A 25,843-nucleotide genomic window follows, 5' to 3' on the forward strand; every position below is an offset into this window, starting at 1 on the left:
AAAATTCTATTTAGATTTCAGTAATTGTGGATTTTAGTTCTTACTTACAATTGTTTTACATTTGTTTCATTTATAAATTATTAAAACTGGACATCACAAACAATAATAATAACTAAATAAATAAATAAAATGTAAATATTGCAGCAAAACTTTAAATCTATATCACAGAACTATGTATGTTTACTCTTTAAATTATTGCAATGGAATACTGTAAGTTGGTGTTATCTTTGTCTTCCTTAGTGTTCATTGACGTCTCTATTCTCTGTTGAATGCGTAGGCTCTCCAGTGTATAACGTTTGTTCTCATTTCTCTCTCTGTCGAGAATTTTAACAGCTTTGAAGTCTATGCTATGGTCACTCTCTTTTATGTGTTGTGCTAAAGCTGTGCTTTCTCTATGTTTGTTGATGTCGGCTTCATGTTCTGCCATTCGTATTTTCAATTGTCTTCTTGTTGTACCCACATAGTGCATGTTGCATGTCTCCCTTTCGTTTCCATTGCATGTTAGTTCGTACACAACGTTGTCTAATTGCATTTTGTCTGTTCTGTTTGTTTTTGTTGTAAATAATCGTTGCAGTGTATCGTTTGATTTGTATGCTATTGTTGTTGTTTCTTCCTCTATTGATCTCAACCAAGTTTTGCATTCCGTCAATTTGGGGATAAATGGGACACTGAAAAAAATGTTTGAGTTCTCCATTTGTATTTTTTCTTTGTGAGTTTTTGGATGATGAGTTTTGTTGATTAGTGAGTTGATTAGATGTACTGGAAAACTATTTTGTCGAAGAATATTTTTAATTTTTAAAATATTTTGACTTTTGAATCTGTCATCACTCAGGTACATTACTTTCTGTATAAAATTTGAGGCTGTATTTATCTTCATAGTTTTTGGTTGGGTTGAGTGATAGTTTATCATTCTTCCCGAAGCTGTAGTTTTCGTGTACCAGTCTGTAATAATTGAGCTTCCATCTTTTATCATTTTCATATCTAAATATGGGATTTCCCCGTTTTTTCCTTTTCAATTGTGAATTGAATTTTGGTGTGATACGAGTTCAGTAATTTCATTATTTCCTGCTCGTCGTCCTTGTTGATTATTGCCAGTAGATCGTCCACGTATTTTGTTATTAGTTTAATTTTTATATTTTTACTGTTTAACTCCAATATCACTTCATCCAAAAGATTGTCTAGCACAATATTAGCTATCGTCGGGGAAAGGGGGTTTCCCATTGGCATACCATACGTCTGATGGTAAAATGTGTCGTCCTGCTTGAAGTAATTGTTATCGTTAAGACAGAATTGAAGTATTTGGAGTATTTTTTGTTTTGGAATCTTCGTGTATTCTTTAAGTTTATCCCATTTTCCCATGATGATCTTAATAGCTAAGTGTGTCGGTATATTAGTAAATAATGATACCACGTCAAATGATACAATTATGTCGTCTTTTTCCAAAATTACGTCCTTAATCTTCTCCTTTACTTCCATTGAGTTTTTCACATTGTACGTCGGGGATTCAAGATTCTTAAGTAGTTTACCTACGTATTGTGCAAGTCCATAGCATGGGACTTTCATCGATGATGAGATGGGCCTGAGAGGGACACAATCTTTGTGTACTTTAGGGAGACCGTATAGTTCTGGTGCTACCGCACAATTTGACGTTAGCCTGAATTTTTCCCATTTTGTTATATATTCTTTTTTGAAAAGTTCTTGTACAATATTGTTATTTGTCCTTTGTAGTTTTGAGGTTGGATCTTCTCGTACTTTTCTATATGTGTTTTTGTCTTCTAGTATATCATTCATCTTGTTGTTGTAATCTTCTTTGTATATTACCACCGTCTTATTGCTTTTAAATAATGAATTATATCTTCCCTTCTTCAAAATGTCCGTAAAACTAAAGTTAACCTTAAAATTTGTGTCAATATTTCTTTCCAATTAAGAGATAAATCATGTTTCTACAGAAATAAAATTTTGACAAAATTTTCTATAGAAATAAAATTCTGACAAAATTTTCTATAAAAATAAAATTTTAACAAAATTTTCTATAAAAATAAAATTTTGACAAAGTTGACTGTAGAAATAAAATTTTGACAACATTTTCTATAGAAATACAATTCTGATAAAATCTTCTATACACCAAAAAAAAGTGAACCCACCGTGGAAGAAAATGTAAGTTTATTTTAGAAAATTTTAACTAAAATAGTTTTCTAATTGCAACATGTTATAAATAAGTTAATACTTTTTGTCAAACTGAAGACATTTTTTTAAAAATAATTAATTTTTTTCTGTTGTTTAAGAAAATTTCATACGAAGTTCAAGACAGGTACAATTTTAGTAAAATTTACTCATTTGAGAGACTTATGAACTCAATTTAAGCAAACTTCTGCCATTTTAGGAAAATATGAACTATTTTATTTTGTAGTAAAATTGTGCACTCTATTTGTATACAACTTTTTTTCTTATTTTTGGTTCACGTCATTAAAGTTAGCAAAAAATTATTCAAATAAGGAACATTTACTCATATTGTGCAAAATTTAACTAAAATCAACTAATCTTCATGAACCAAAATAAAGTTCAGTTGGCATTAGAGTCCCCTTTTTTCTGGGTGTAGAAATAAAATTTTGACAAAATGTTCTATAGAAATAAAATTTTGTTGTTGTTTTTGATTTCAGCTTAAAACGATGCATTGACTAAACTACAAGTGTAGCTTAACCAACAGAGGAAAATAATGTTTGTCAAATTTATTTGGGCAAAATCTTCTATAGAAATAAAATGTTGACAAAATTTTCTATAGAAATAAAATTTTGACAAAATTGTATATAGAAATAAAATTTTGACAAAATTTTCTAAAGAAATAAAATTTTGACAAAATTTTCTAAAGAAATAAAATTTTGACAAAATTTTCTATAGAAATACAATTTTGACAAAATTTTTTATAAAAATAAAATTTTGACAAAATTTGCTATAAAAATAAAACTTTGAAAAAATTCTATAGAAATAAAATTTTTACAAATTTTTCTATAGAAATCAAATTTTCACAAAATTGTCTATAAAAATAAAATGTTGACAAAATTTTCTATAAAAACAAGTAAGGAAAGTCTAAAGTCGGGCGGGGCCGACTATATTATACCCTGCACCACTTTGTAGATCTAAATTTTCGATACCATATCACATCCGTCAAATGTGTTGGGTGCTATATATAAAGGTTTGTCCCAAATGCATACATTTAAATATCACTCGATTTGGACAGAATTTGATAGACTATAGACTCAAAATTTAAATTGGCTAATGCACTAGGGTGGAACACAATTTTAGTAAAAAAATATGGGAAACATTTAAATCTGAAGCAATTTTAAGGAAACTTCGCAAAAGTTTATTTATGATTTATCGCTCGATATATATGTATTAGAAGTTTAGGAAAATTAGAGTCATTTTTACAACTTTTCGACTAAGCAGTGGCGATATAACAAGGAAAATGTTGGTATTTTGACCAATTTTGTCGAAATCAGAAAAACATATACATGGGAGCTATATCTAAATCTGAACCGATTTCAATCAAATTTGGCACACATGACTATATTACTAATTGTACTCCTAGTGCAAAATTTCAACCAAATTGGGCCAAAACTCTGGCTTCTGGGGCCATATAAGTCCATATCGGGCGAACAATATATATGGAAGCTATATCTAAATCTGAACCGATTTCAATCAAATTTGGTACACATGACTATACAATTGGTAGTATAGTCATATGTGCCAAATACTCCTTGTGCAAAATTTCAAGCTAATCGGGATAAAACTCTGGCTTCTGGGTCCATATAAGTGCATATCGGGCGAAAGATATATATGGGAGCTATATCTAAATCTAAATCGATTTCAACCAAATTTGGCACGCATAGCTACCAGGGCTGTGGAGTCGAGCCAATTTTGCTCGACTCCGACTCCGACTCCAGCATTTTTCATCAGCTCGACTCCGACTCCGGAGTCGACTCCGGGTAATATAACTAAATCTCATTTTAATACCACTAATTTGTGGTTCTATTGTGGGGGTACCGTAAGTGGATCGATACAAAGTATCATATTTATTTATGTGTGCAAAAAAAGGTTTTATTTCACATTAGATGTCAATTGAACTCTATATTTCAAATTTAAGGCAATGTTTAAAAAATAAAATAATGATATAAATACCCATCATAATATGAGAAGATACCAACAGTATATGTTATGTATTTGTGGACCAAAATTATTGATACTATCTCAAATCCTTTAAATTTGTTACGAGCTATATAAAGGTTTATATTCCCATATGCATGAATTTGAATCTGAATCGATTTAGACAAAATTGTATATACTTCTACAAAATCTATGTACTTAAAATTTAAATCTAACGTTATGGGACGTAACACAATTTTAACAAAAAATAAAAATGCAAGGAAAGTCTAAAAACGGGCGGGCCGATTATAATATACTCTGCACAACTTTGTATTTAGATCTATATTTTGATAAAATCTCTTCTACAAAATCTCGGGCAGTATTTGGGAAATATTTATAATTGTTTTGACAATTTCGCAAAAATGCATTTATGATTCACTCATTGAAAAATTTGAAAATTTGAGTCATTTCTACAAGTTTTTGACTTAGCAGTGAGTATCAGTGAGAATACAATTTTGGAAAAATTTTTGTCTAGTAAATAAAATTTTGCAAAATTTTATATAGAAATAAAATTTTTCCAAATTTTCTACAGAAACAAAATCTTGACTAAATTTTCTATAGAAATAAAATTTTGGCAAAATTTTCTATAGAAATCAAATTTGGACCAAATATATAGAAATAAAATTTTGAATAAAATTTTTATAGAAATAAAATTTGGCGAAATTGTTTATAGAAATTAAAGTTTGAAAAAATTATCAATAGAAATACAATTTAAAAAAAAATTGTAGCAAACAAAATTTTGTATAGAAATAAAATTTTACAAAATATTATATAGAAAAAAAATTTGAGAAAATTTGCTATAGAAATAAAAGTTGACAATTTTTTCCTATAGAAATAAAATTTTGAAAAAAATATCAATAAAAATACAATTTTAGAAAAAAATTTGTGTAGTAAATAAAATTCCGCAAAATATTCTACAGAAACAAAATTTTGACTAAATTTTCTATAGAAATAAAATTTTCACAAAATTTTCTATAGAAATAAAATTTTGAACAAATTTTCTAAAAAAAAATCTATTACTATAAAATTTTGGCAAAGTTTTCTATAGAAATAAAATTTTGACTTAAATTTTTATAAAAATAAAATTATCAATAGAAATAAAATTTTGAAAAAATTTTTGTGTAACAAACAAAATTTTGCACAATTTTCTATAGAAATAAAATTTTGCAAAATATTCTATAGAAGCAAAATTTTGGCTCAATTTTCTATAGAAATAAAATTTTGACTAAATTTTCTATAGAAAAAAATATTTCTATAGTAATAAAATTTTGAATAAATTTTTTATAGAAATAAAATTTTGACAAAATTTGCTATAGAAATAAAATTTTGACAAAACTTTTTATAGAAATAACATTTTGACAAAATTTTCTATAAAAAACAACTTTGAAAAAATTTTCTGTCAATATTCCACATATGTATATGGCCTTAAAATAAAATTAAAATAAAAATAATATCGATTGTTCGAAATATTTCAAATAAATTGATATGGGCATTGAAATGGATCGATCCAGCCCATCTGCTAGTCTAACATTCTAGGAAACATAAAAAGATAGCCGTAATTGGAAGTTGATTTTCATTTACAATCATGCTGTACATTGATCGAATGAATAACGCAATGGAAACTAATTTGCGTAAAAACTTGCTTAGTTACAAAAATGTGAAGTGTTTTAAAAAATTTGGTTTAGCCGGAGTCGGAGTCGAGCAAAATTTTTACGACTCCGACTCCGACTCCAGCAAAATCTTCAGACTCCGACTCCAAGACTCCGACTCCGACTCCGGCTCCACAGCCCTGATAGCTACAATGCTAAATCTACTCCCTATGCAAAATTTCAACCAAATTGGGCCAAAACTCTGGCTTTTATGACCATATTAGTCCATATCGGGCGAAAGATATATATGGGAGCTATATCTAAATCTGAACCGATTTCAATAAAATTTTGCACACTTGACTATACTACTAATTGTACTCCTAGTGCAAAATTTCAACCAAATTCGGCCAAAAATCTGGCTTCTGGGTACATATTAGTGCATATCGGGCGAAAGATATATGTGGGAGCTATATCTAAATCTGAACCGATTTCTTCCAAAATCAATAGGGTTCTATTCTGACCCAAATTAGGAACATGTGCCAAATTCGAAGGCGATTGGACTTAAATTGCGACCTAGACTTTGATCACAAAAATGTGTTCACAGACAGACGGACGGACGGACGGACAGACGGACGTGGTTATATCGACTCAGGGACCCACCCTGAGCATTATTGCCAAAGACACCATGTGTCTATCTCGTCTCCTTCTGGATGTTACAAACATATTCACTACCTTATAATACCCTGTTCCACAGTGTGGCGCAGGGTATAATAAAACTTTGACAAAATTTCTATAGAAATAAAATTTTCACAAAATTTCCTATAGAAATCAAATTTTCTATAAAAATAACATTTTCACAAAATTTCTATGGAAATAAAATTTTCCCAAAATTTTCTATAGAAATAACATTTGGACAACATTTTCTACAGAACTAAATTTTGGACAACATTTTCTATAGAAATAAAATTTTGACAAAAATCTCTGTAGAAATAAAGTTTTGACAAAATTTTCTATAAAAACTAAATTTTGACAAAATGTTCTGTAAAAATAAAATTTTGACAAAATTTTCTATACAAATAAAATTTTGATAAAATTTTCTATCAAAATAAATTTTTGACAAAGTCATCTATATAAATAAAATTTTGACAAAGTTTACTGTAGAAATAAAATTTTGACAAAATTTTTTATATAAAAATAAAATTTTGACAAAATTTTCTATAGAAATACAAATTTGTCACTATATTCTATAGAAATAAAATTTTGACAAAATATTCTATAGAAATAAATGTCTGACATTTTTTGTAGATGTAGTCCCGTGCAAGCTTAATCGTTAAAACATTTAAAATTCGACTAAATTATAATTTATGGGATATTTATACACCCAAAAGTCGCTAAAAAGAGGGATTATTCATTCATTCGAAAAAAAATTTAAGTAGCCACAAAATTTTGATCTAAAACTTCAAAAAAATATTTTTAAAATTGGTAGATTTGTGGTAATTGTCTTCAAATTTTGTTAGATTTTTTGACACGAATGGCAACCGTGACCCATATGGGAAATTTTATGGCTCGATGGGCGGTGAGGAGCCGATGACATTTCTAGGTATTTTAAAGCTTCTGTCCGGGTCAGCGGCGATGACCTCCGATCTGAATTTTTAAATAAAATACAATTGTACATGCTTTTGAGAAGTTTTTGCCACAAGGAATATTTGGAAAGAATCAAACTAAATTTAGGCATAGATCCCAAATATATGCATTGTGCGATGTTACCAATCGACCGCTTCCAACTTTCGTACAAGTTATTTCCTTATGGTATAATTTGGTCATACAAAATATAAGCCAGAAGGGTTCAAATTGTGTGTGTTTACCACGTTTTTTCACTTATTTACTATTATTTCTATTTTGGACAAAACCCAAGCATTATTGTAGGTTTACGACGCTTTAGACGTGTAGTAAAATTCGTCATAAATCTATATGAAATACGTCGTTATTTTTTGGCCAGACTATTTCCGATAACTACTATACTTTGATCTTAACTAAGGATTGCAAGGGACAGACCATTTACTTCAACATTTAATTCATTACTTAAAACCCTTTTAGCATAATCATTAAATACCTTTAAGCAAATATTAATTAAATTCTTCCTACTCTTCGTGATGTATTAGCGCCAGTTTAAGTCATTTACCTGCGAACATTCCCTAAGAAGTGTTATAAAATCAGTCAGTCCCAAATCTGAAATGGGACAACTACCGATTTATTATTTTATGGATATGGGAGTTATACCCAATAATTTAATAATGACCTTAAGGAAATACATGGTATATAAAATCTTTTATTTTACCTGTGTACACCCACAGGTCATATTATCAGTTACTACCTTATCAAAATATTCTTATATATATGATAGTTCGCTTTAGTAAAACTCATCATTCACTACAGGATTTTCGAACAAGTTATACAATACCAAGATTACTTAATTTATTAAACAAATAAAATGTGTGTTTCTTCGTCTAAGATCACCAACTCTCCAATAAAGGGAAACAACGATTCTAATGTTGTGAAGTCAATGATTGAAATATTCTTCGCATTTGTCAAAGTTGTAAAAATAGTACTCCAAGCTATAAATACTCCCAATGAAGTGGATGGTATAAAGTTCTATAGAAGTCCATCTACTCTTGATTCAATCGACAACTCTGCCGATTTCATAGGTCATAAAGAAGTAGGATCGAACAAAAAGAAGAAATGTCGTACTTGTGAACGTTTAAAATGTAGATCAAGATCATCGAAGACAATACAAGAGCAATTGGAATCGAAGCCCTTGGAAGAAGTAAAAGCGATGAAATTGTCAGTAGCACAAATCAAGGAAGCACCAAATGTAGAAAATGCCATACAAAATAGAAATACGAATCAATATTATGCAAAATTCAGGACAAATGAAAAAACATTAAATTTAATAAATAACCCATCCAATAAAGTAAGTGAAACATCCCATACTCTGGAAGTATCTCCAATGAAGAAAACTGCAATGATTTTGGATCAAGAAGACATTATGACTACTCCAAAACGTCGCCACATTTCAGCCAAAAGTGATTGTCAAATGGTTCCAAAAATTGTAAGCAAAAAACCGAAAATGGCAAAGATCTCATTAGTCACCAAGAAAACCGCGGAACTATGCAGAATAGAATTGCTACACCACTTTCTCACAATGAATAAATCACCACCACCGAATGCTCGCCGACGCTTGGAGTTCTAAGTGATATTGTAGTATTATAAGCACGAGTAATTTAAAAAGAATATATTTCTTAATCAAGTCAAACAGTCATTAGAAAATAAATAAATTTAAGATGTAATATTTTATTTTGATGATTTTGTTTTTCTGCAACACATTTTGAAAATTAATTGCAAAACTTTCAAGAACATGTTGCTCAATACTGAGTTCACATAGGTTTAATTTTACTGTAGGTTAAATACAAAAGAATCATTTATAATGAGGAAGGATGTGTTAAGATTTTTTTTAACATCGGGGCAACAATTTCCCGCAGAAATAAAGTAACCATAGGTAAATTTGAATGGAGAAAATTTTGTGAACACTCAACCAGAAACAATCTTCTCTATCACTTCGTACCAGTTTCCTAGTAGATTGTACAATAACTTAATTTCAGGATATCTCAATTATTGATAACATTATCCTGTGATAAAGTTCTACAGCACCTGCATGAATTCAACGAAATTTTCCAAAGCCAATTTAGCTTTTAGTTCATGAAAATTTGTTTTTTTAAAGTTCAAATTTTTCAATGTGAAAAACATTTCTTGATTTTGATTATTTTTGTAGCCCCCACCATAAAGTGGTGATGCGGGTATAATATTCCATTTCAAATATCGATTTCCGAATATATTAAGTACTAGCGTAACCCGGGCCGCTTCGCTGCGCCTTCCGAAGCGTATTTGTAGGAACATTTTGCGTTAACTTAGTCAACCATATCCTTCGTGCTGAAAACAAATTCGAAAAGATTTGAATTCTTTCAAACAAATCGGACTACTTGCTTTTTCGTTTATAGGTACAAATACGGCAGATATGCATATGTAAAACGGTTCGCCTTAAAAAATGTCGGGGAGAGGGTGTACCTTTCCTCCAATTTTTTTTAAATTATTCTGTATTCAAGTAGTTGGACAATCTTCTATATTTCTTTAGAATTTTAAGTGTGGTAAGCCACAGCCTTCAAAAATAGCGCTATCATACAGAAAATTGGCTTTAGATTCGTTCTTTTGTCTGCAAGCACTTCACTTTCGAAGATGGGCTATGTAGGTCAAGATTTTTGTATAGTTTCCATTAGAGAATGAAGCCGATCCATTTTTGTCAGCGGCGGACAATTATTAATTTGAAGTTATCCTAATGGTAATGAGATTAGTTGTACAACGAATCTTAAAACCAAATTTACATTTCTTCCAAATTTTCTGAAGTGAAAGATTCAAAATTTTGGCTACATATTCGGCGGCGGCATCGACTGGCAAAAAATGGTCGGTGGCTGCTGTAATCGGCGACGCGACTCGGTGGCTTCATTCTCTGGTTCCCATATAAACCGACCTCCAATTTTGGTGCTTGAGTATGTATTCGCTTGGTATAGATATATGGTGTATGGTCGATGTTTTGGTACAGCCTCTATATACACCGATCTCCTGATTTGATCTAGTAGACTTCTAGATATCGCAATTTTTTTCAGACATAAAAAATCCCATAAAAAATAATGAACGGTGTTCACGTTTCAAAACGACCCGTCCATGAAAGTGAATCAGCACACATGTGGTGTAAAACTGAAAACATGCGGTGTCTATCTGACAACCATAAAGTGAAACCATGCATTATCAAAACAACAACCAGCGTTCATGATCCGAAAAAAAAAGAGAGAAGTTCCCCAATGTGGTACCACAATGGACTGAATAGTATAAGTGAGCCTGATGCATCGGGCTGCCACTATACCTAACCTAACCTATGATCTGAAAACGCAATGGATACAAATTTATTAAAAACAAAAAATCCGCTGCCGTGACTGGAACCTGGATTGTCTGCTCTAAACGAGTTAACAGTCGACTAGGTACATTGTACCACCGACGGAGATGCCATAAGAACATCTTTTTTCATGGCCAAAGAACGCCCGTGAACGAAACCGTGAACATTCCTTTTAGATTTTTCGTGAACGTTTCCGTTTCATTTTGTTACCCTTCGTTCACGATTTTGGAATGTTGTTCTTCTTATAAGAGTATGTATTTTAGGTTCATAAATAGTTGTACCGAACATGGTCCATGTTCGCTGTAGTCACCATATAGACCAGTCTCCGTAATTGATGGTCCGATATGGACCATCAATAGGCTAACATGAAGTACCAAATTTCAGCTGGAAGGGATAAAATTTTCTCGGTTTATATGGCCCGACGGCATGTTTGTGCGTACCGTCCGACGTATATAATGTGATGTCTGAGACCAAAATTTCGATGCGAGAAACTGAATGACAAATTTAGGGGTGGTGGGTATAATAACGGCCTGCCACTATACCTAACCTAACCAAGTCCAATAAAATTTTTACTTATGGCGATTTCGATTGTAATGAAAAAACTCTTAAAATTTATAACAAAACATGAAGGTACCTGTCTCACTTACTCACAGGACTGATACTATTATTCTAGTTTGTCGCTTGATATTAAATCCTTATTGGATCTACACATTTACTGAAATACAATTATCAGAATAATCTCTGGTTCAACATTTTCCAAAAAATGTCCCTTTCTGGTGCGACTCGAAATGAAACAGGTTTCTAAGAGTTTGCCCAGACTGGATCATAATGATATCTCTATGGTCGTACTAAGTCGTCCCAGGACGTGTCCTTTGGAATGAGTCCAAGTGGTGTCCTAGAATGTAAATTTACCAGACATCCAACTTTCTTTTGAAGACAATCTCTTCTCGAATCTTCAGAAAAGTTTAAGGCATTTTCAGTACAGTCAGTTAAGTACAGACAAAATCTTGCGAACTGAGTAAGCATTTTTTTCAATGTATATTTCAGAAATATAATGACGTTCTTAATATTGAAATTTCCCACCAAATACAGATGAAGATATTGAAAAAGCCTAACAAAGTCAGAACCATAATTCAGGATTGCGGTGATTCCATCAAAATATTAGTCATTTTAGAATCGACAATCTGTCAAATAAGATTTTATATTGGAAATTTGAAGAGATTGGAAAATTTGTTACACAACTTTCAGGTAGATTTGGAAAGTCATAGGATTTAAATGTAATGCATATTAAGAGTTGGGTCGGTTGTGGTTAAACCAGCCATATGGTAAACACACATAGAATTGAGATCTAACTAATTGTAGGTTTCATTTAAAAATCCTATAAGAGTTTTTAATCAGTGTTTATAATAATAAACATCTCAAATTTCGATACAAGCCTTGGTTTATGGTAGAGAATACTTAATAAATCAGTCAGTATAAAATAAATATGAATTAACTTAATTCGCGCAAACTTCTAAGACATCCCTCGTACTCATATAGAAATTTCCGTTGTATGGACATTGTAGACAAATGAATACCCTTTTGAAAATCTATCTACGTACTCTCCACTCACATTTCCTGTTTTAATGCCATACTTATGACACCTTTTTCCTTTCATTTGCTTAAAAAATTCTTCGAATGTTCCAGTCAATATATTTAAAACATTATGTTCTTCCAGGTAAGTATTTATATACATAAGGAAAAAGTAAAAGTAATTTGCTAAGGGTATTGGATGGAATTTGTAGTTTCCCAAATATTAAACAATGAAAACATGAGTGGATGTACTCAAAAAATGTCAAGTACCTGATGGTCAAACGACAATAAAAAATTTCTTTTCTGGCTACCTAAAAAATGTTGCCATTTCATGAATACGTATTTTTGTAGTGTCAATTGGATTGATAAGTAATTATGCAATATAATGCTTCGTTCAATATTGTTTAAAAATTATATATCGATATTTATTTTATTGTAAAAGCTTAATGTATTTTAAAGCCTTGCTTAAAGGCTCCTTCATATAACTTAATTAATAGATTAGGCAAAATATATATAACAGAGCTTCCCAACCCAATTTGCGTTGAAGCCACCGTGGTGCAATGGTTAGCATACCCGCCTTGAAAACACAAGGTCGTGGGTTCGATACCTGCTTCAACCGAACACCAAAAAGTTTTTCAGCGGTGGATTATCCCATCTCAGTAATGCTGGCGGCGTTACGGAGTGTTTCAAAGCTTGTCTAAGTGGTTTCACTGCATTGTGAAACACCGTTCGGATTCAGCTACAAAATGAGCATGGAATTGGGCAGCACTCAGTGATAAGAAGTTCACCACTGTGGTATCACAACGAACTGAATAGACTAAGTGATCCTGATACATCGGGCTGCCACCTAACCTAACCTAACCTTCAATGAAGTCGTTTTGTCCTTATAGTTATGTGATTTGACTAAAAAATGGCTAAGTTTACATGAAAGAAACTTTTGTTGGACTAATAATTCTGAAAAATTCTTCAAAAATTAATGTAATTGCCTTTAATTTTAATCATTGACCTAATATGAAAAACAATTATATACAGTAGTAAATTCGGCCGGGCCGAATCTTAAATAAAATTTCCTTTGAAAATTTCAGGGGGGTTTGATGACAGATATTTTCCCAAGCAGATCAGTTCAACCAGTAAGCTTCCCACAGATAAATGTAAAGATTTTACATATGAAGACTAGATCAGATTCTGAATTTATAAAAACCATTTTTTGTTTGAGTTTTAGAGGAATAATAAACATCTCTTGCAAGTGTACAAGAAAATGATGAAATAACGCCTTGATTTGCAATCTAAAATCTGTGAATTTTCATCCCAAATATTTAAATGACTACGAGAACTAAAATCTGGAAATTTTGCATTTGCATTTTCATGATCAGTGCGCCTTCTATACCCTCTTAGGCCTTACCAAATGGACCGATAAAACTAAATCATATACACTTTGTTATGGGTCTAAAATGCCAGTATATTGTCAATTTATGGAAAATCGGATAAAAACTAAAATTTCTAGAAATCCTAGGAGTTAAATTGGGAGTTCGGTGTAATGGGGGCTATACCAAAACATGGAAGGATACACACAGTATTCAGCACATTTAATTGTAGTTCTAGAATCTAGACCCTAAGTCGGAGGGCCGGTTTATAAGGGGGCTATATCAAAAACTGTACCGATACACAATATATTCGGCAGACCTCTTTATGATCCTACAATACCTCTAGATTTCCAATTTCAGGCAAATTTGATAAAAAACTACGGATTCTGAACCAAAAGAATTAAAATCGGGAGATCGGTCTATATGGGGGCGATATTGAAACATGGTCCGATAATAACCATTTTCGGCACATCTCTTTATTTTCCTAGAATACCTCAAAAATTCAAATTGGGTAAAAACTACGGATTCTAGAAGCCCAAGAAGTAAAATCGGGAGATTGGTCTATATGGGGGCTATATCAAAACATGGACCGGTACTCACCATTTCCGGTACACGTCTTTAGGGTCCTAGAGTACCTCTAGATTTCACCTATTTATGGTCCTAGAATACCTCTAGATTTCCAATTTCAGGCAAATAAAAAAAACTACGGATTCTAGAAGCCCAAGAAGTAAAATCGGGAAATCGGTTTATATGGGGCTATATCAAAACAGGGTCCGATAATCACCATTTTCGGCACACGTCTTTATTTTTCTAGAATACCTCTAGATTTCAATTTGGGTAGAAATTGGGTAGAAACTACGGATTCTAGAAGCCCAAGAAGTAAAATCGGGAGATTGGTCTATATGGGAGCTATACCAAAATATGGACCCATACCACCCATTTTCGACACACCAATTTGTGGCCCTAGTATACCTCTAGATTTCCAACTTCAGGAAAATTAGTTAAAAACTATGGATTCTGGAAGCCCAAGAAGTAAAATCGGGAGATCGGTTTATATGGGGGGCTATATCAAAGCATGGTCCGATAATCACCATTTTTGGCAAACGTATTTATTTTCCTAGAATACCTCTACCTTTTCTAGACGCCCAAGAAGCAAAATCGGTCCATATGGGGGCTATACCAAAACATAGACCGAGGCACCATTTTCGGTACACTTTTTGATGATCCTAAAATACCTCTAGATATCCAATTTCAGGCAAATTGGGTAAAAACTACGGTTTTTGTAAGCCCAAGACCCCAAATCGGGAGGTCGGTTTATATGGGAACTATATCAAAACTTGGACCGATGATTAGGTTAGGTTAGGTGACAGCCCGATGTATCAGGCTCACTTAGACTATTCAGTCCATTGTGATACCACATTGGTGAACTTCTCTCTTATCACTGAGTGCTGCCCGATTCAATGTTAAGATCAATGACAAGGGACCTCCTTTTTATAGCAGAGTCCGAACGGCGTTCCACATTGCAGCGAAACCACTTAGAGAAGTTTTGAAACCCTCAAAAATGTCACCAGCATTACTGAGGTGGGATAATCCACCGCTGAAAAACTTTTCGGTCGAAGCAGGAATCGAACCCACGACCTTTTGTATGCAAGGCGGGCATGCTGACCATTGCACCACGGTGGCTCCATGGACCGATATAGCCCATCTTCGAACTTGACCTGCCTGCAAACAAAAGACGAATCTGTGCCAAATTTCAGGACGATAGTGCCATTATTGAAGGCTGTAGCGTGATTACAACAGACAGACGGATAGACGTACATGCTTATATCGTCTTAGAATTTCTCCCTGATCAAGAATATATATACTTTATATAGTCGGAAATCGATATTTCGATGTGTTACCAACGGAATGACAAACTTATTAAACCCCCGTCACCATTCTATGGTGGTGGGTATAATTATACAACCAAAATTTTACGACACGCAATTTATTTACGCAATAGCAAGAGCACTCTTTGAATTAAAAATAAAAAATTTTAAATGTAGCTTTTGAGGATATTGAGTGCTTGGCTTAAAGTTTGGTTTGAGATTAGAAAACATTTTTTTCTTTGAAGTATCTTTTATAATTTTGATTTTTATACTCACAGAAAGAAATTTCAATAAGGAAAATCTGTACCCAAATTTTAATTTTATAGATTCTACATTTAAAGCCACATAGTTCCATAAAACGTCTTTCTCACAACTTGCTCACACCTTCCCTATTTTCAGTGCAGAGTTTCTTATATACTTTCCTTGGAGTAAATTTTTCTTCAGAATACACCCCTCATAGGAGTTTATGCTATTTTTTGTTCTTTTATCAATGTTAATTTTATTTATATATGACTATAGACTTACATGTTTTCAAAACATATATGTTGCTTAAACTAATCTATACTAAATTGATGCTAAATTACAAGACTTTATTATTTACTGAAACTTCAGGCGTCGTCGAGTTGATCTCTGATTATTTACACTCATTGCTTCAATTGCTTCAAGTGCTTTTTCAACTGAGGAATCATTTGGCAACGAATTCCTTCGACGCCTGCGAGATAAAGGTCTCAATTGTGATCCCAAAGCTATTTCATATAGTTGAATAGTATTTTTTTCTATACCGAAAGAAACTGACTTTGATAATGATTTGATAGAATTCGGTAAAGTTGACTTCATAGCTGATTTCAATTTGGGCTCAATGTTGACGGGTGGTGGTGGTGGTGACTGGGTTACTGATGCCACACTAAATGATGAATCCAATTGCTCCTGTACAGTCTTTGATGTTTTACATTTTATTTGACAATGACCACAACAATTTGCAATTGAAGTTTCGTAAATACAGGTTCTCGAAGCTTTAAGAGTAGCTCTGATTGTTAGTGTTTGACTTGATTTATCATATCTGAACGTTTCCTCTTCACCCGATGCTGAAGTGTTCAAAACATTAAGAAATATTTTAAATACTTTAATGATGACCAACAGAACATCAATCACGGATTTCACAACATTCTCATCCTTGGGTTTTGGTGATGAGATATTAGCCACTTTTATGGTCATTTTGAGTTTATGGTAATAGCTTAGGATGTGTCCCTTTCCTTCTAAGTTCGTGTAGTGAATGATGACTTTCAATACTTTGTGCAAAATATTTATAGCAATGATATACCTGAAGGGATGTCCAGGAATCTATTTGGTTTACAGGTAAATGAATTATGTCCACCAGCATCCATGCTATGTCAACATTTTCATTGTCTCGAGTTTGGGAAACTTCTAATTGATCCGGTGTCATAAAATAATAAAACATCAGAAATACTTGAGTTGTGTGTACATTGTCTGGACAGGAAATGTTACCATATAATTGTGTTTTAACTTTGTTTTATGGTAAAATTCAAAGAAAACGAATTCAGGTATCAGATTAAACAACTCATCATCCATCGATAAGTAGAACTTCAGTACATAGTCTCTCAAGGGTTTCTTAATTAGATTACAAACAAATGTGGGTGGTTCACGTGATTAAGAGAAACTTCAGAATGAAATTGGATTAACTCCTTCCCTACTTATCACACGGTATCACAACTTGACACAATGCTTATCCTTTTTCTAAGTGTGAAAAGTGTGTAAATACATATGGATTTAGCATTTGTTTGAATAAACACATGTCTATTGTTATCCCTCAATGAAATAATTGAATGAACAATGTCTTGCGACTCTTAATAAGAGCAGCCATCGTCCTTCGCAACGAAACAAGATGTCGTCCTTAGTTACCTAAAGAAATAAGTTGTCGCACCTATGCCAGTTTTCAGTTCCAACATCCTCCAGTTTGCATTAGTTCTGTAATTTTAATAATTAGGAGGTAGAATATTAATAATTAGTACAACTGCCATAAGATGCCAGTGTATATGTAATTTGTCGGAAACTAAGACATTTCGTCTCAAAGTTCACTGCAATTAATAAATAACTATTCGCCGGATTTAATAATTAGTAATAACTAAATTTGATTACTACAGTTTCCATAAAACTAGACAATAAGTTTCCAGTGGGTTTTGTGATTTATCGGAGACTACACTGAACAAAATATTGTCGTGAGGTCAAAGATTTCATGTCTTTAAAATACGAATACAAATTTTGCTTAGCATAGAAGACGCATTTCTCTAAAATAAAGTTATTTTCCTTGTCCAAAAGTCGATAAACTTTTCAATGAAGTCGTATTGTCTTATAATTAAGTGATTTGACTTAAAAATGGGTATCTTAACATGAAAGAAAAAATTTATAGGCTAAGGTCAACTTGACTTTAATAATTCAGAAAAATTCTTTAAATTTAATGAAATTGTCTTTAAATTTGTTGTCTTTTTGCATCTTGACTACAAAGCAAAAAATCGTTCAAATATAGGACATGTTTTTCAAAACTTTATTTTAAAGCAGTTTTTTACTTCAAACATAGCATAATTTCTACTGGAAGTCGAGTCCTAATTTGGAAAATAAGGTTGCCGTTAACTCGTTTTTAAAGGACTTTGATAGCACATGAAGAAAAAAAGCTGAGAAAGCAAAAAATTAAAATTTGCTTCCTAGAAGCAAGTACACAAAACCTAAATTTAAAAGAGATAAAAGAGATTTAAAGAATTGTGTCTTAAAAGTATCCTTACTTGTATTCTCCGCTTCTTTGGCTCGGAATCAATACCAAATTTTTTAAAGTAAAGACAAAATCTTTGGAACCGAGTATGCTTTTTTTTTCAGTGTACAACATTTCGTCTCATGGCTCACTCCTATGGACGAAAAACTATTCACACAAAAAAAGTTACTTTCTTCCGAAACGAAATTTTATACCAATGAAACTCCTCCTTGTTATAATTATCTTCAGAATCGAAGCAAAGTTTATTTCTGGTATTTTTTTTTGTGGCATCAAAAGAAAACTTCGTTTGTCTAAAATTTCGTTCCTCATAAAAGAAAACTGAAAGAATTAGTGCCCAATCTCATAAAGAGCACATTCTTTCACATCAGTCTAATGTAATATAAAGTTAAGCCCAAACAGAGACAATAATGATATCTTTCTTCGTACATATACGGAAGAAAGAAAATCGTTCAAAAATTCTACCAAAGATATATACATCAAATGGTGACTTTTTACAGAAAAAAATATCACCAACTATTTCCAAATAAAAAATTATTTGATACAATTATTTTTTTTTAATCCAACTCGGAGATTAATTCAGTAAAAAAATTGATTTTTTTGTATTATTTAATTACTTTAATAAAATTGTTGATAGTGATTAATCAAAATAAAAACACAAAGTCAGCTATGGAAGAGATTGAAAATAGCTACGTTTTAAATTAAAAAACATCAATTAAATTTACTTTTCATAAGAAGCAAATATTGAATGCATACCACCTACCAAAAATGAGGTTAACATGGCTACAACCACGGTTGCCACAGTTGGTAGAATTCTACCAGAAATGGTAGATTTTTATTGCTGGTAGATTGGTAGAATTCATGATGTGTTGGTTGCTTTTGCGAAACATTTCTATTTAAATAAAATTTTGACAAAATTTTATATTTGGCAACATCTTCTATAGAAATCAAATTTTGACAAAATTAAATTTTCTATAGAAATAAAATTTAGATAAAATTAAATTTTCTCTGGAAATAAAATTTTGACAAAATTTTCTATTGAAATAAAATTTTGCCAACATTTTCTATAGAAATAAAATTTTGACAAAATTAAATTTTCTACAGAAATAAAATTTTTATAAAATAAAATTTTCTATAGAAATAAAATTTTGACAAAATTTTCTATAGAAATAAAATTTTGCCAACATTTTCTATAGAAATAAAATTTTGACAAAATTTTCTATTGAAATAAAATTTTGCCAACATTTTCTATAGAAATAAAATTTTGACAAAATTAAATTTGCTACAGAAATAAAATTTTTATAAAATAAAATTTTCTATAGAAATAAAATTTTGACAAAATTTTCTATAGAAATAAAATTTTGAAAAAATTTTATATTTGGCAACATCTTCCTTAGAAATAAAGTTTTGACAAAATTAAATTTTTTATAGAAATAAAATTTTGATAAAATTACATTTTCTATAGAAATAAATAATAAAAATTTAATTTTCTATAGAAATAAAATTTTGATAAAATTTTCTTTTGAAATAAAATGTTCACAAAATTTTCTATTGAAATAAAATGTTGACAAAATTTTCTATTGAAATAAAATTTTGAAAAAAATTTCTATTGAAATAAAATGTTGACAAAATTTTCTATTGTAATAAAATGTTGACAAATTTTTCTATAGAAATAAAAATTTTGACAAAACTTTCTGTGGAAATAAAATTTTGTAACACTTCTCTCTTTTGGGTAAGATACTCTTGTAGTTTAGTTAACACATGGTTTTAAGGTGAAATCAAAGCAATATAAATAAAATTTGGATCAAATATATATAGAAATATATAGAAATAAAATGTTTAATGTTGTTTTAATTTCAGTTTGAACCCATGCGTTGACTAAACTACATGAGTAGCATAACCAACAAAGGAACAGTATGTTTGTCAAATTTATTTGGGATTTTTTTTTTAATTTGGTAGAGTTGTAGTAAAATTTTTGGCACGAGTGGCAACCGTGGCTACAACTCGATTGAAGAACATCAAGGTAGCTAGAGACCATACACGCAGAGAAGGAATATCGTAACTTCAAACATATTTCAAGAGATCAATGTGAACAAGTTAGAGGGGGGTTTCTTCTCGAACTCATCACCCCTGCTAAATCGTTAGCAGGGGTGATGAGATCGCTTATATGGGGGTTATATACAATTATGAGCTTGATATGGACCAATTTTTGTGTGATTGGGGATCGATTTATCTGAGGGCTATATATAACTATAGACCGATATGGACCTAGTTAGGCATACCTAACCTAACCTAAGAGCTCCAAAACCAAATATCTGGGATCGATTTATATCATATACTACCACCACGTACCAATTTTCAACCAGATCAGATGAATTTTGCTTCTCCAAAAGGCACCGGAGGCCAATCTGGGTATCGGTTCTTATGGGGGCTATATATAATTATGGACTGATATGAACCAATTTCTGCATGGTTGTTGAATATACTAAAATCACGTACCAAATCTCAACCGAATCGAATGAATTTTGCTCTTCCAAGGGGATCCGGAGGTCAAATCTGGGGATCGATTTATATGGGACCTATATATAATTTTGGACCGATTAAGACCAATTTTTGCATGGATGTTTGAGACCATATACTAACACCACGTACCAAATTTCAACTGAATCAGATGAATTTTGGTCTTCCAAAAGGCTCCGGAGTTCAAATCTGGTGATCGGTTTATATGGGGGCTATGTATAATTATGGACCGATGTGGACGAATTTTTGCATGGTCATTAGAGACCATATACTAACACTATGTACCAAATTTCAGCCGGATCGGATTTGATTCTTTCAGAGGCTCCGCAAGCCAAATCGGGGGATCGGTTTATATGGGGGCTATATATAATTATTGACCGATGTGGACCAATTTTTGCACAGTTGTTAGAGACCATATACCAACACCATGTACCAAATTTCAGCCGGATCGGATGAAATTTGCTTCTCTTAGAGGCTCCGCAAGCCAAATCGGAGGATCGGTTTATATGGGGGCTATATATAATTATGGACAGATGTGGACCAATTTTTGCATGACTGTTAGAGACCATATACTTACACCATGTACCAAAATTCAGCCGGATCGGATGAAATTTGCTTCTCTGAGAGGAACCGCAAGCCAAATTTGGGGGTCCGTTTATATGGGGGCTACACTTAAAAGTGGACCGATATGGCCCATTTGCAATACCATCCGACCTACATCAATGGGGAAAATTCCTCTAAGTGGGGAAAATTCCTCTAAGGTTCTATCCACTAAGCCTACGTTGCTAATTTTGGATTTATAAATAATTCACAATAAGTTTAATTCGATAACTATTCACGAAGATACCAAATTCACAATGGGTAAAAGTTACCAAGCTGGACATACAAAATGAGTACTTTTCTATTCAATTCATAGATACAATAATGATGTACATTTAATAAAATAGAAAGTTACAAAAAAATTCAATTGCCTGTTTCGGTATCAGGCTATCATGAAATATAAAAAAGAAATTTAATTTTAAAACATTAAGGACAAATCAAATTTGTCAACAATATTATTTTTGGATGGAAAACATGCAACATGTTTGTCCCACCTTAAAGCACAAAAATTGATAAAATTGTTTCTAAATAATTTTTGCTTTTATGGGAAGAAAGAATTTCGTAAATGATAGTTAAAAATCATTGTCACCCCAATTTTCATTCGAGGTAGTTCATTTTCTCCCATAAAACAACTGTGGTGTAAACACCTCCAGTGGAATCAATTGACCAGACCACATTGCCATATTATTGCTATATGTCTAAGCCCTGAACAAGTCCATCTCTTCGCTATAGACTTTTTGCGAGCATAAAAGCCCACAGTGCGTTTCCTTGACCTTTCTTTATTATTTAAATATTTAGCTTTCCAAAAATTACCGACTCCGAGTTCTGAGTACAGTCCCCAAATTATTGTTAATATTATTATTGTTGTCGAAGTAGATGTATTGATTTTATACAACAGAAAATTAAACTATTGATTGTCTTGTATTTAAGATGTATTTTCAAAAGTTTTTTTTTTAACCAATTAAATATCATGTACATACATGTCTTTGTAAGTTGTCATTTTGATAAACAATTGATATTATTGACCAAAGAATCGTATTTATCACCGTCCAAAACTTTCTCGCCTAACAAATATATGGCTCCACTAATATATATACGATTTTTTTAAAATTATTTTCTGTCACTGAACGTTGGATTTCATGATAGCGCAATGGGCAATAAAAGCGCCAAAATAGAATGACTCATTGTTTAATTTTTTTCCAATCGCTGTCATTATTTGTGTATGCTCGCACAAACTTTCATTCGAGGAGGAAGTACGGCCAATTAAATATTAGCTACAAAAAATATTTGTTATTACACGCCCTAGAGTGAATGAATGAGTTTTGCCATTATTTATGCAATAATCACATAGAGAAGATCTTTATGAATAATATTATAAATTTATTATTATATTCGTACATAAAAGATATACCATACACACGGATGAAAAAGACTGTTTTTCATATGTTTGACTATAAACATTATATGTTTGGAACACACATTTTTAAACACAATATTATTGAGTGCAAGCATATAATGCTCATAAACTAGCATAACATGTTTGGGACATATATGTTAATATGTTAGAACATATTATGTTTGGGACATAAAATGTTTGTAAATATAATATGCTTGGATGCAAACATATATTAATTTAGAAATAGCCTATAAACATATATGTGTTTAGTAGCTTGGAGCGCTATTTAACAGGGAGCGATATTGAATTAAGTTGGTGGTTGTTGCTTGTTATTACAAAATTAACATTTTATTTTTCCTTGGGCAATTTATCAGCTACTTCTTTGATCCTTACAAACTGTGTGGTCCGCTGTTCGAATCCCCGTCCGGCAAAAGGTAAAATTAAAATAAAAAAAATCATACAATTGAATAATTTCTTCTACAATGTTTGTATTACAGAAAAAGGTGCTAAGAACTAAAAAATCTCGTGGAAGTAAGAAAGATGTCGGGGAATATACAATTGGGCAGAAACAAAATTTTGAGCATTCAGGTCGAAAACCTATGTTGTTAGCACCTATATTACCTGTTTATTTTCATAATTCATTATGATTGTAAATATATAAATAAATAAATAAAATTTTGAGCACAATATTGTTTGGGAGATTTTTTTTAAGCATATAATATTTTTGGGTGCAAAATGCTTCCAAACATATTATATGGTCACATAATAACATATTTTTTTTTGGAAGACAACATTATTGAATTTGGATGCAAAAATACAAAATGTTTGGAACTTAGACTACCCAAACATATATTGTTTAGACTAATATGCTTTCAAACATATTATATATTGGAAGAGATCAAACATATAAATGTTTGGGCAATACCCAAAAATATATATGCTTGAAGCAAGATATGTTTGGGAGTATATGTTACAGAAGCGATTTTTTGTGAGCGTGCATATATAAAACTTTAATGAACGTACTACATACTACTGTGGTATATATTAGGATTTTTTATAAAAGCTTATTTTTTTTATACCCACCACCAGAGAATGAAGCCGACCCATTTTTGCCGGCGGCGGCTGACACTAATTTTTTGCCTCCGGCGGCGGCGGCTTGACGGCTAAGCCTATTTAAATTCGTCTATTCGGCGGCGGACAATTATCCATTATAAAATCGATTTGAAGTAATCCGAATGGTAATGAGATTAGTTGTACAACCAAACTTACAATCAAATTTACATTTCATTTACATTTTCTGAGCTAAATGGTTGCAAAGTTATTATAGAAACATGATACTGATGGATTTTGTGTGGAAAGTTAAACATTTTAACAAAAAATACAACAATTATTAATAAGTTTTTCTGATTTAAATCAATATTTTTGATTACTTGACGGCTAATTATGAGTCGAGATGAGTCGATGTATTCGGCGGCGGCTTCGGCTGGAAAAAACTGGTCGGCGGCGGCTAAAATCGGCGGCGCGACTCGGCGGCTTCATTCTCTGCCCACCACCATAGGATGGGGGGTATATTAACTTTGTCATTCCGTTTGTAACACATCGAAATATTGCTCTAAGACCCCATAAAGTATATATTCTGGGTCGTGGTGAAATTCTGAGTCGATCTGAGCATGTCCGTCCGTCCGTCCGTCCGTCCGTCTGTTGAAATCACGCTAACTTCCGAACGAAACAAGCTATCGACTTGAAACTTGGCACAAGTAGTTGTTATTGATGTAGGTCGGATGGTATTGCCAATGGGCCATATCGGTCCACTTTTACGTATAGCCCCCATATAAACGGACCCCAAAATTTGGCTTGCGAGGCCTCTAAGAGAAGCAAATTTCATCCGATCCGGCTGAAATTTGGTACATGGTGTTGGTATATGGTCTCTAACAACCATGCAAAAATTGGTCCACATCGGCCCATAATTATATATAGCCCCCATATAAACCGATCCCCCGATTTGGCTTGCGAGGCCCCTAAGAGAAGCAAATTTCATCCGATCCGGCTGAAATTTGGTACATGGTGTCAGTATATGGTCTCTAACAACCATGCAAAAATTGGTCCACATCGGTCCATAATTATATATAGCCCCCATATAAACCGATCCCCCGATTTGGCTTGCGAGGCCTCTAAGAGAAGCAAATTTCATCCGATCCGGCTGAAATTTGGTACATGGTGTTAGTATATGGTCTTTAACAACCATGCAAAAATTGGTCGACATCGGTCCATAATTATATATAGCCCCCACATAAACCGATCCCCCGATTTGGCTTGCGAGGCCTCTAAGAGAAGCAAATTTCATCCGATCCGGCGGACATTTGGTACGTGATGTTAGTATATGGTCTCTAACAACCATGCACACATTGGTCCACATCGGTTCATAATTATATATAGCCCCCATATAAACCGATCCCCAGATTTGACCTCCAGAGCCCTTTGGAAGACCAAAATTCATCTGATTCAGTTGAAATTTGGTACGTGGTGTTAATATATGGCCTCAAACGCCCATGCAAAAATTGGTCGATATCGGTCCATAATTATATATAGGCCCCATATAAACCGATCCCCAGATTTGACCTCCAGAGCCCCTTGGAAGAGCAAAATTCTTCCCATTCGGTTGGAATTTGGTACGTGATGTTAGTATATGGTATCCACCAACCATGCAGGAATTGGTTCCTATCAGTCCATAATTATATATAGCTCCCGTATAAACCGATCCCCAGATTTGACCTCCGGTGCCTTTTGGAGAAGCAAAATTCATCCGATCTGCTTGAAATTTGGTACGTGGTGGTAGTATATGGTATTTAACAACCATGCCAAAAGTGGTCCATATCAGTCCATAATCGTACATAGCCCCATATAAACCGATCCCGAGATTTGGTTTTGGAACCTCTTGGAGGAGCAA

General features: G+C 32.4%; 2 protein-coding genes across 3 annotated transcripts in view; both read right to left on the reverse strand.

Annotated features, from left to right (window-relative positions):
• RhoGAP15B (RhoGAP_ARAP and RA_ARAPs domain-containing protein RhoGAP15B) overlaps window positions 1-25,843 on the reverse strand; it is a 100,471-nt gene that overhangs the window by 27,749 nt on the left and 46,879 nt on the right. The gene's annotated exons all lie outside the window — the stretch shown is intronic.
• LOC142231244 (uncharacterized) lies at window positions 982-1,791 on the reverse strand. The gene has a single exon (XM_075301861.1). It carries the CDS (start codon window positions 1,789-1,791, stop codon window positions 982-984), a length of 810 nt encoding a protein of 269 aa, XP_075157976.1.

This window comes from Haematobia irritans, chromosome 3, assembly GCF_050003625.1.
Source record: "Haematobia irritans isolate KBUSLIRL chromosome 3, ASM5000362v1, whole genome shotgun sequence".
In the NCBI taxonomy this organism is placed as follows: Eukaryota; Metazoa; Arthropoda; class Insecta; order Diptera; family Muscidae; genus Haematobia; species Haematobia irritans.

Bases quoted from the DNA above. Each gene is read 5' to 3' on its own strand.
- LOC142231244 (XM_075301861.1), bottom strand. From the start codon at position 1,791: ATGAATGATATACTAGAAGACAAAAACACATATAGAAAAGTACGAGAA.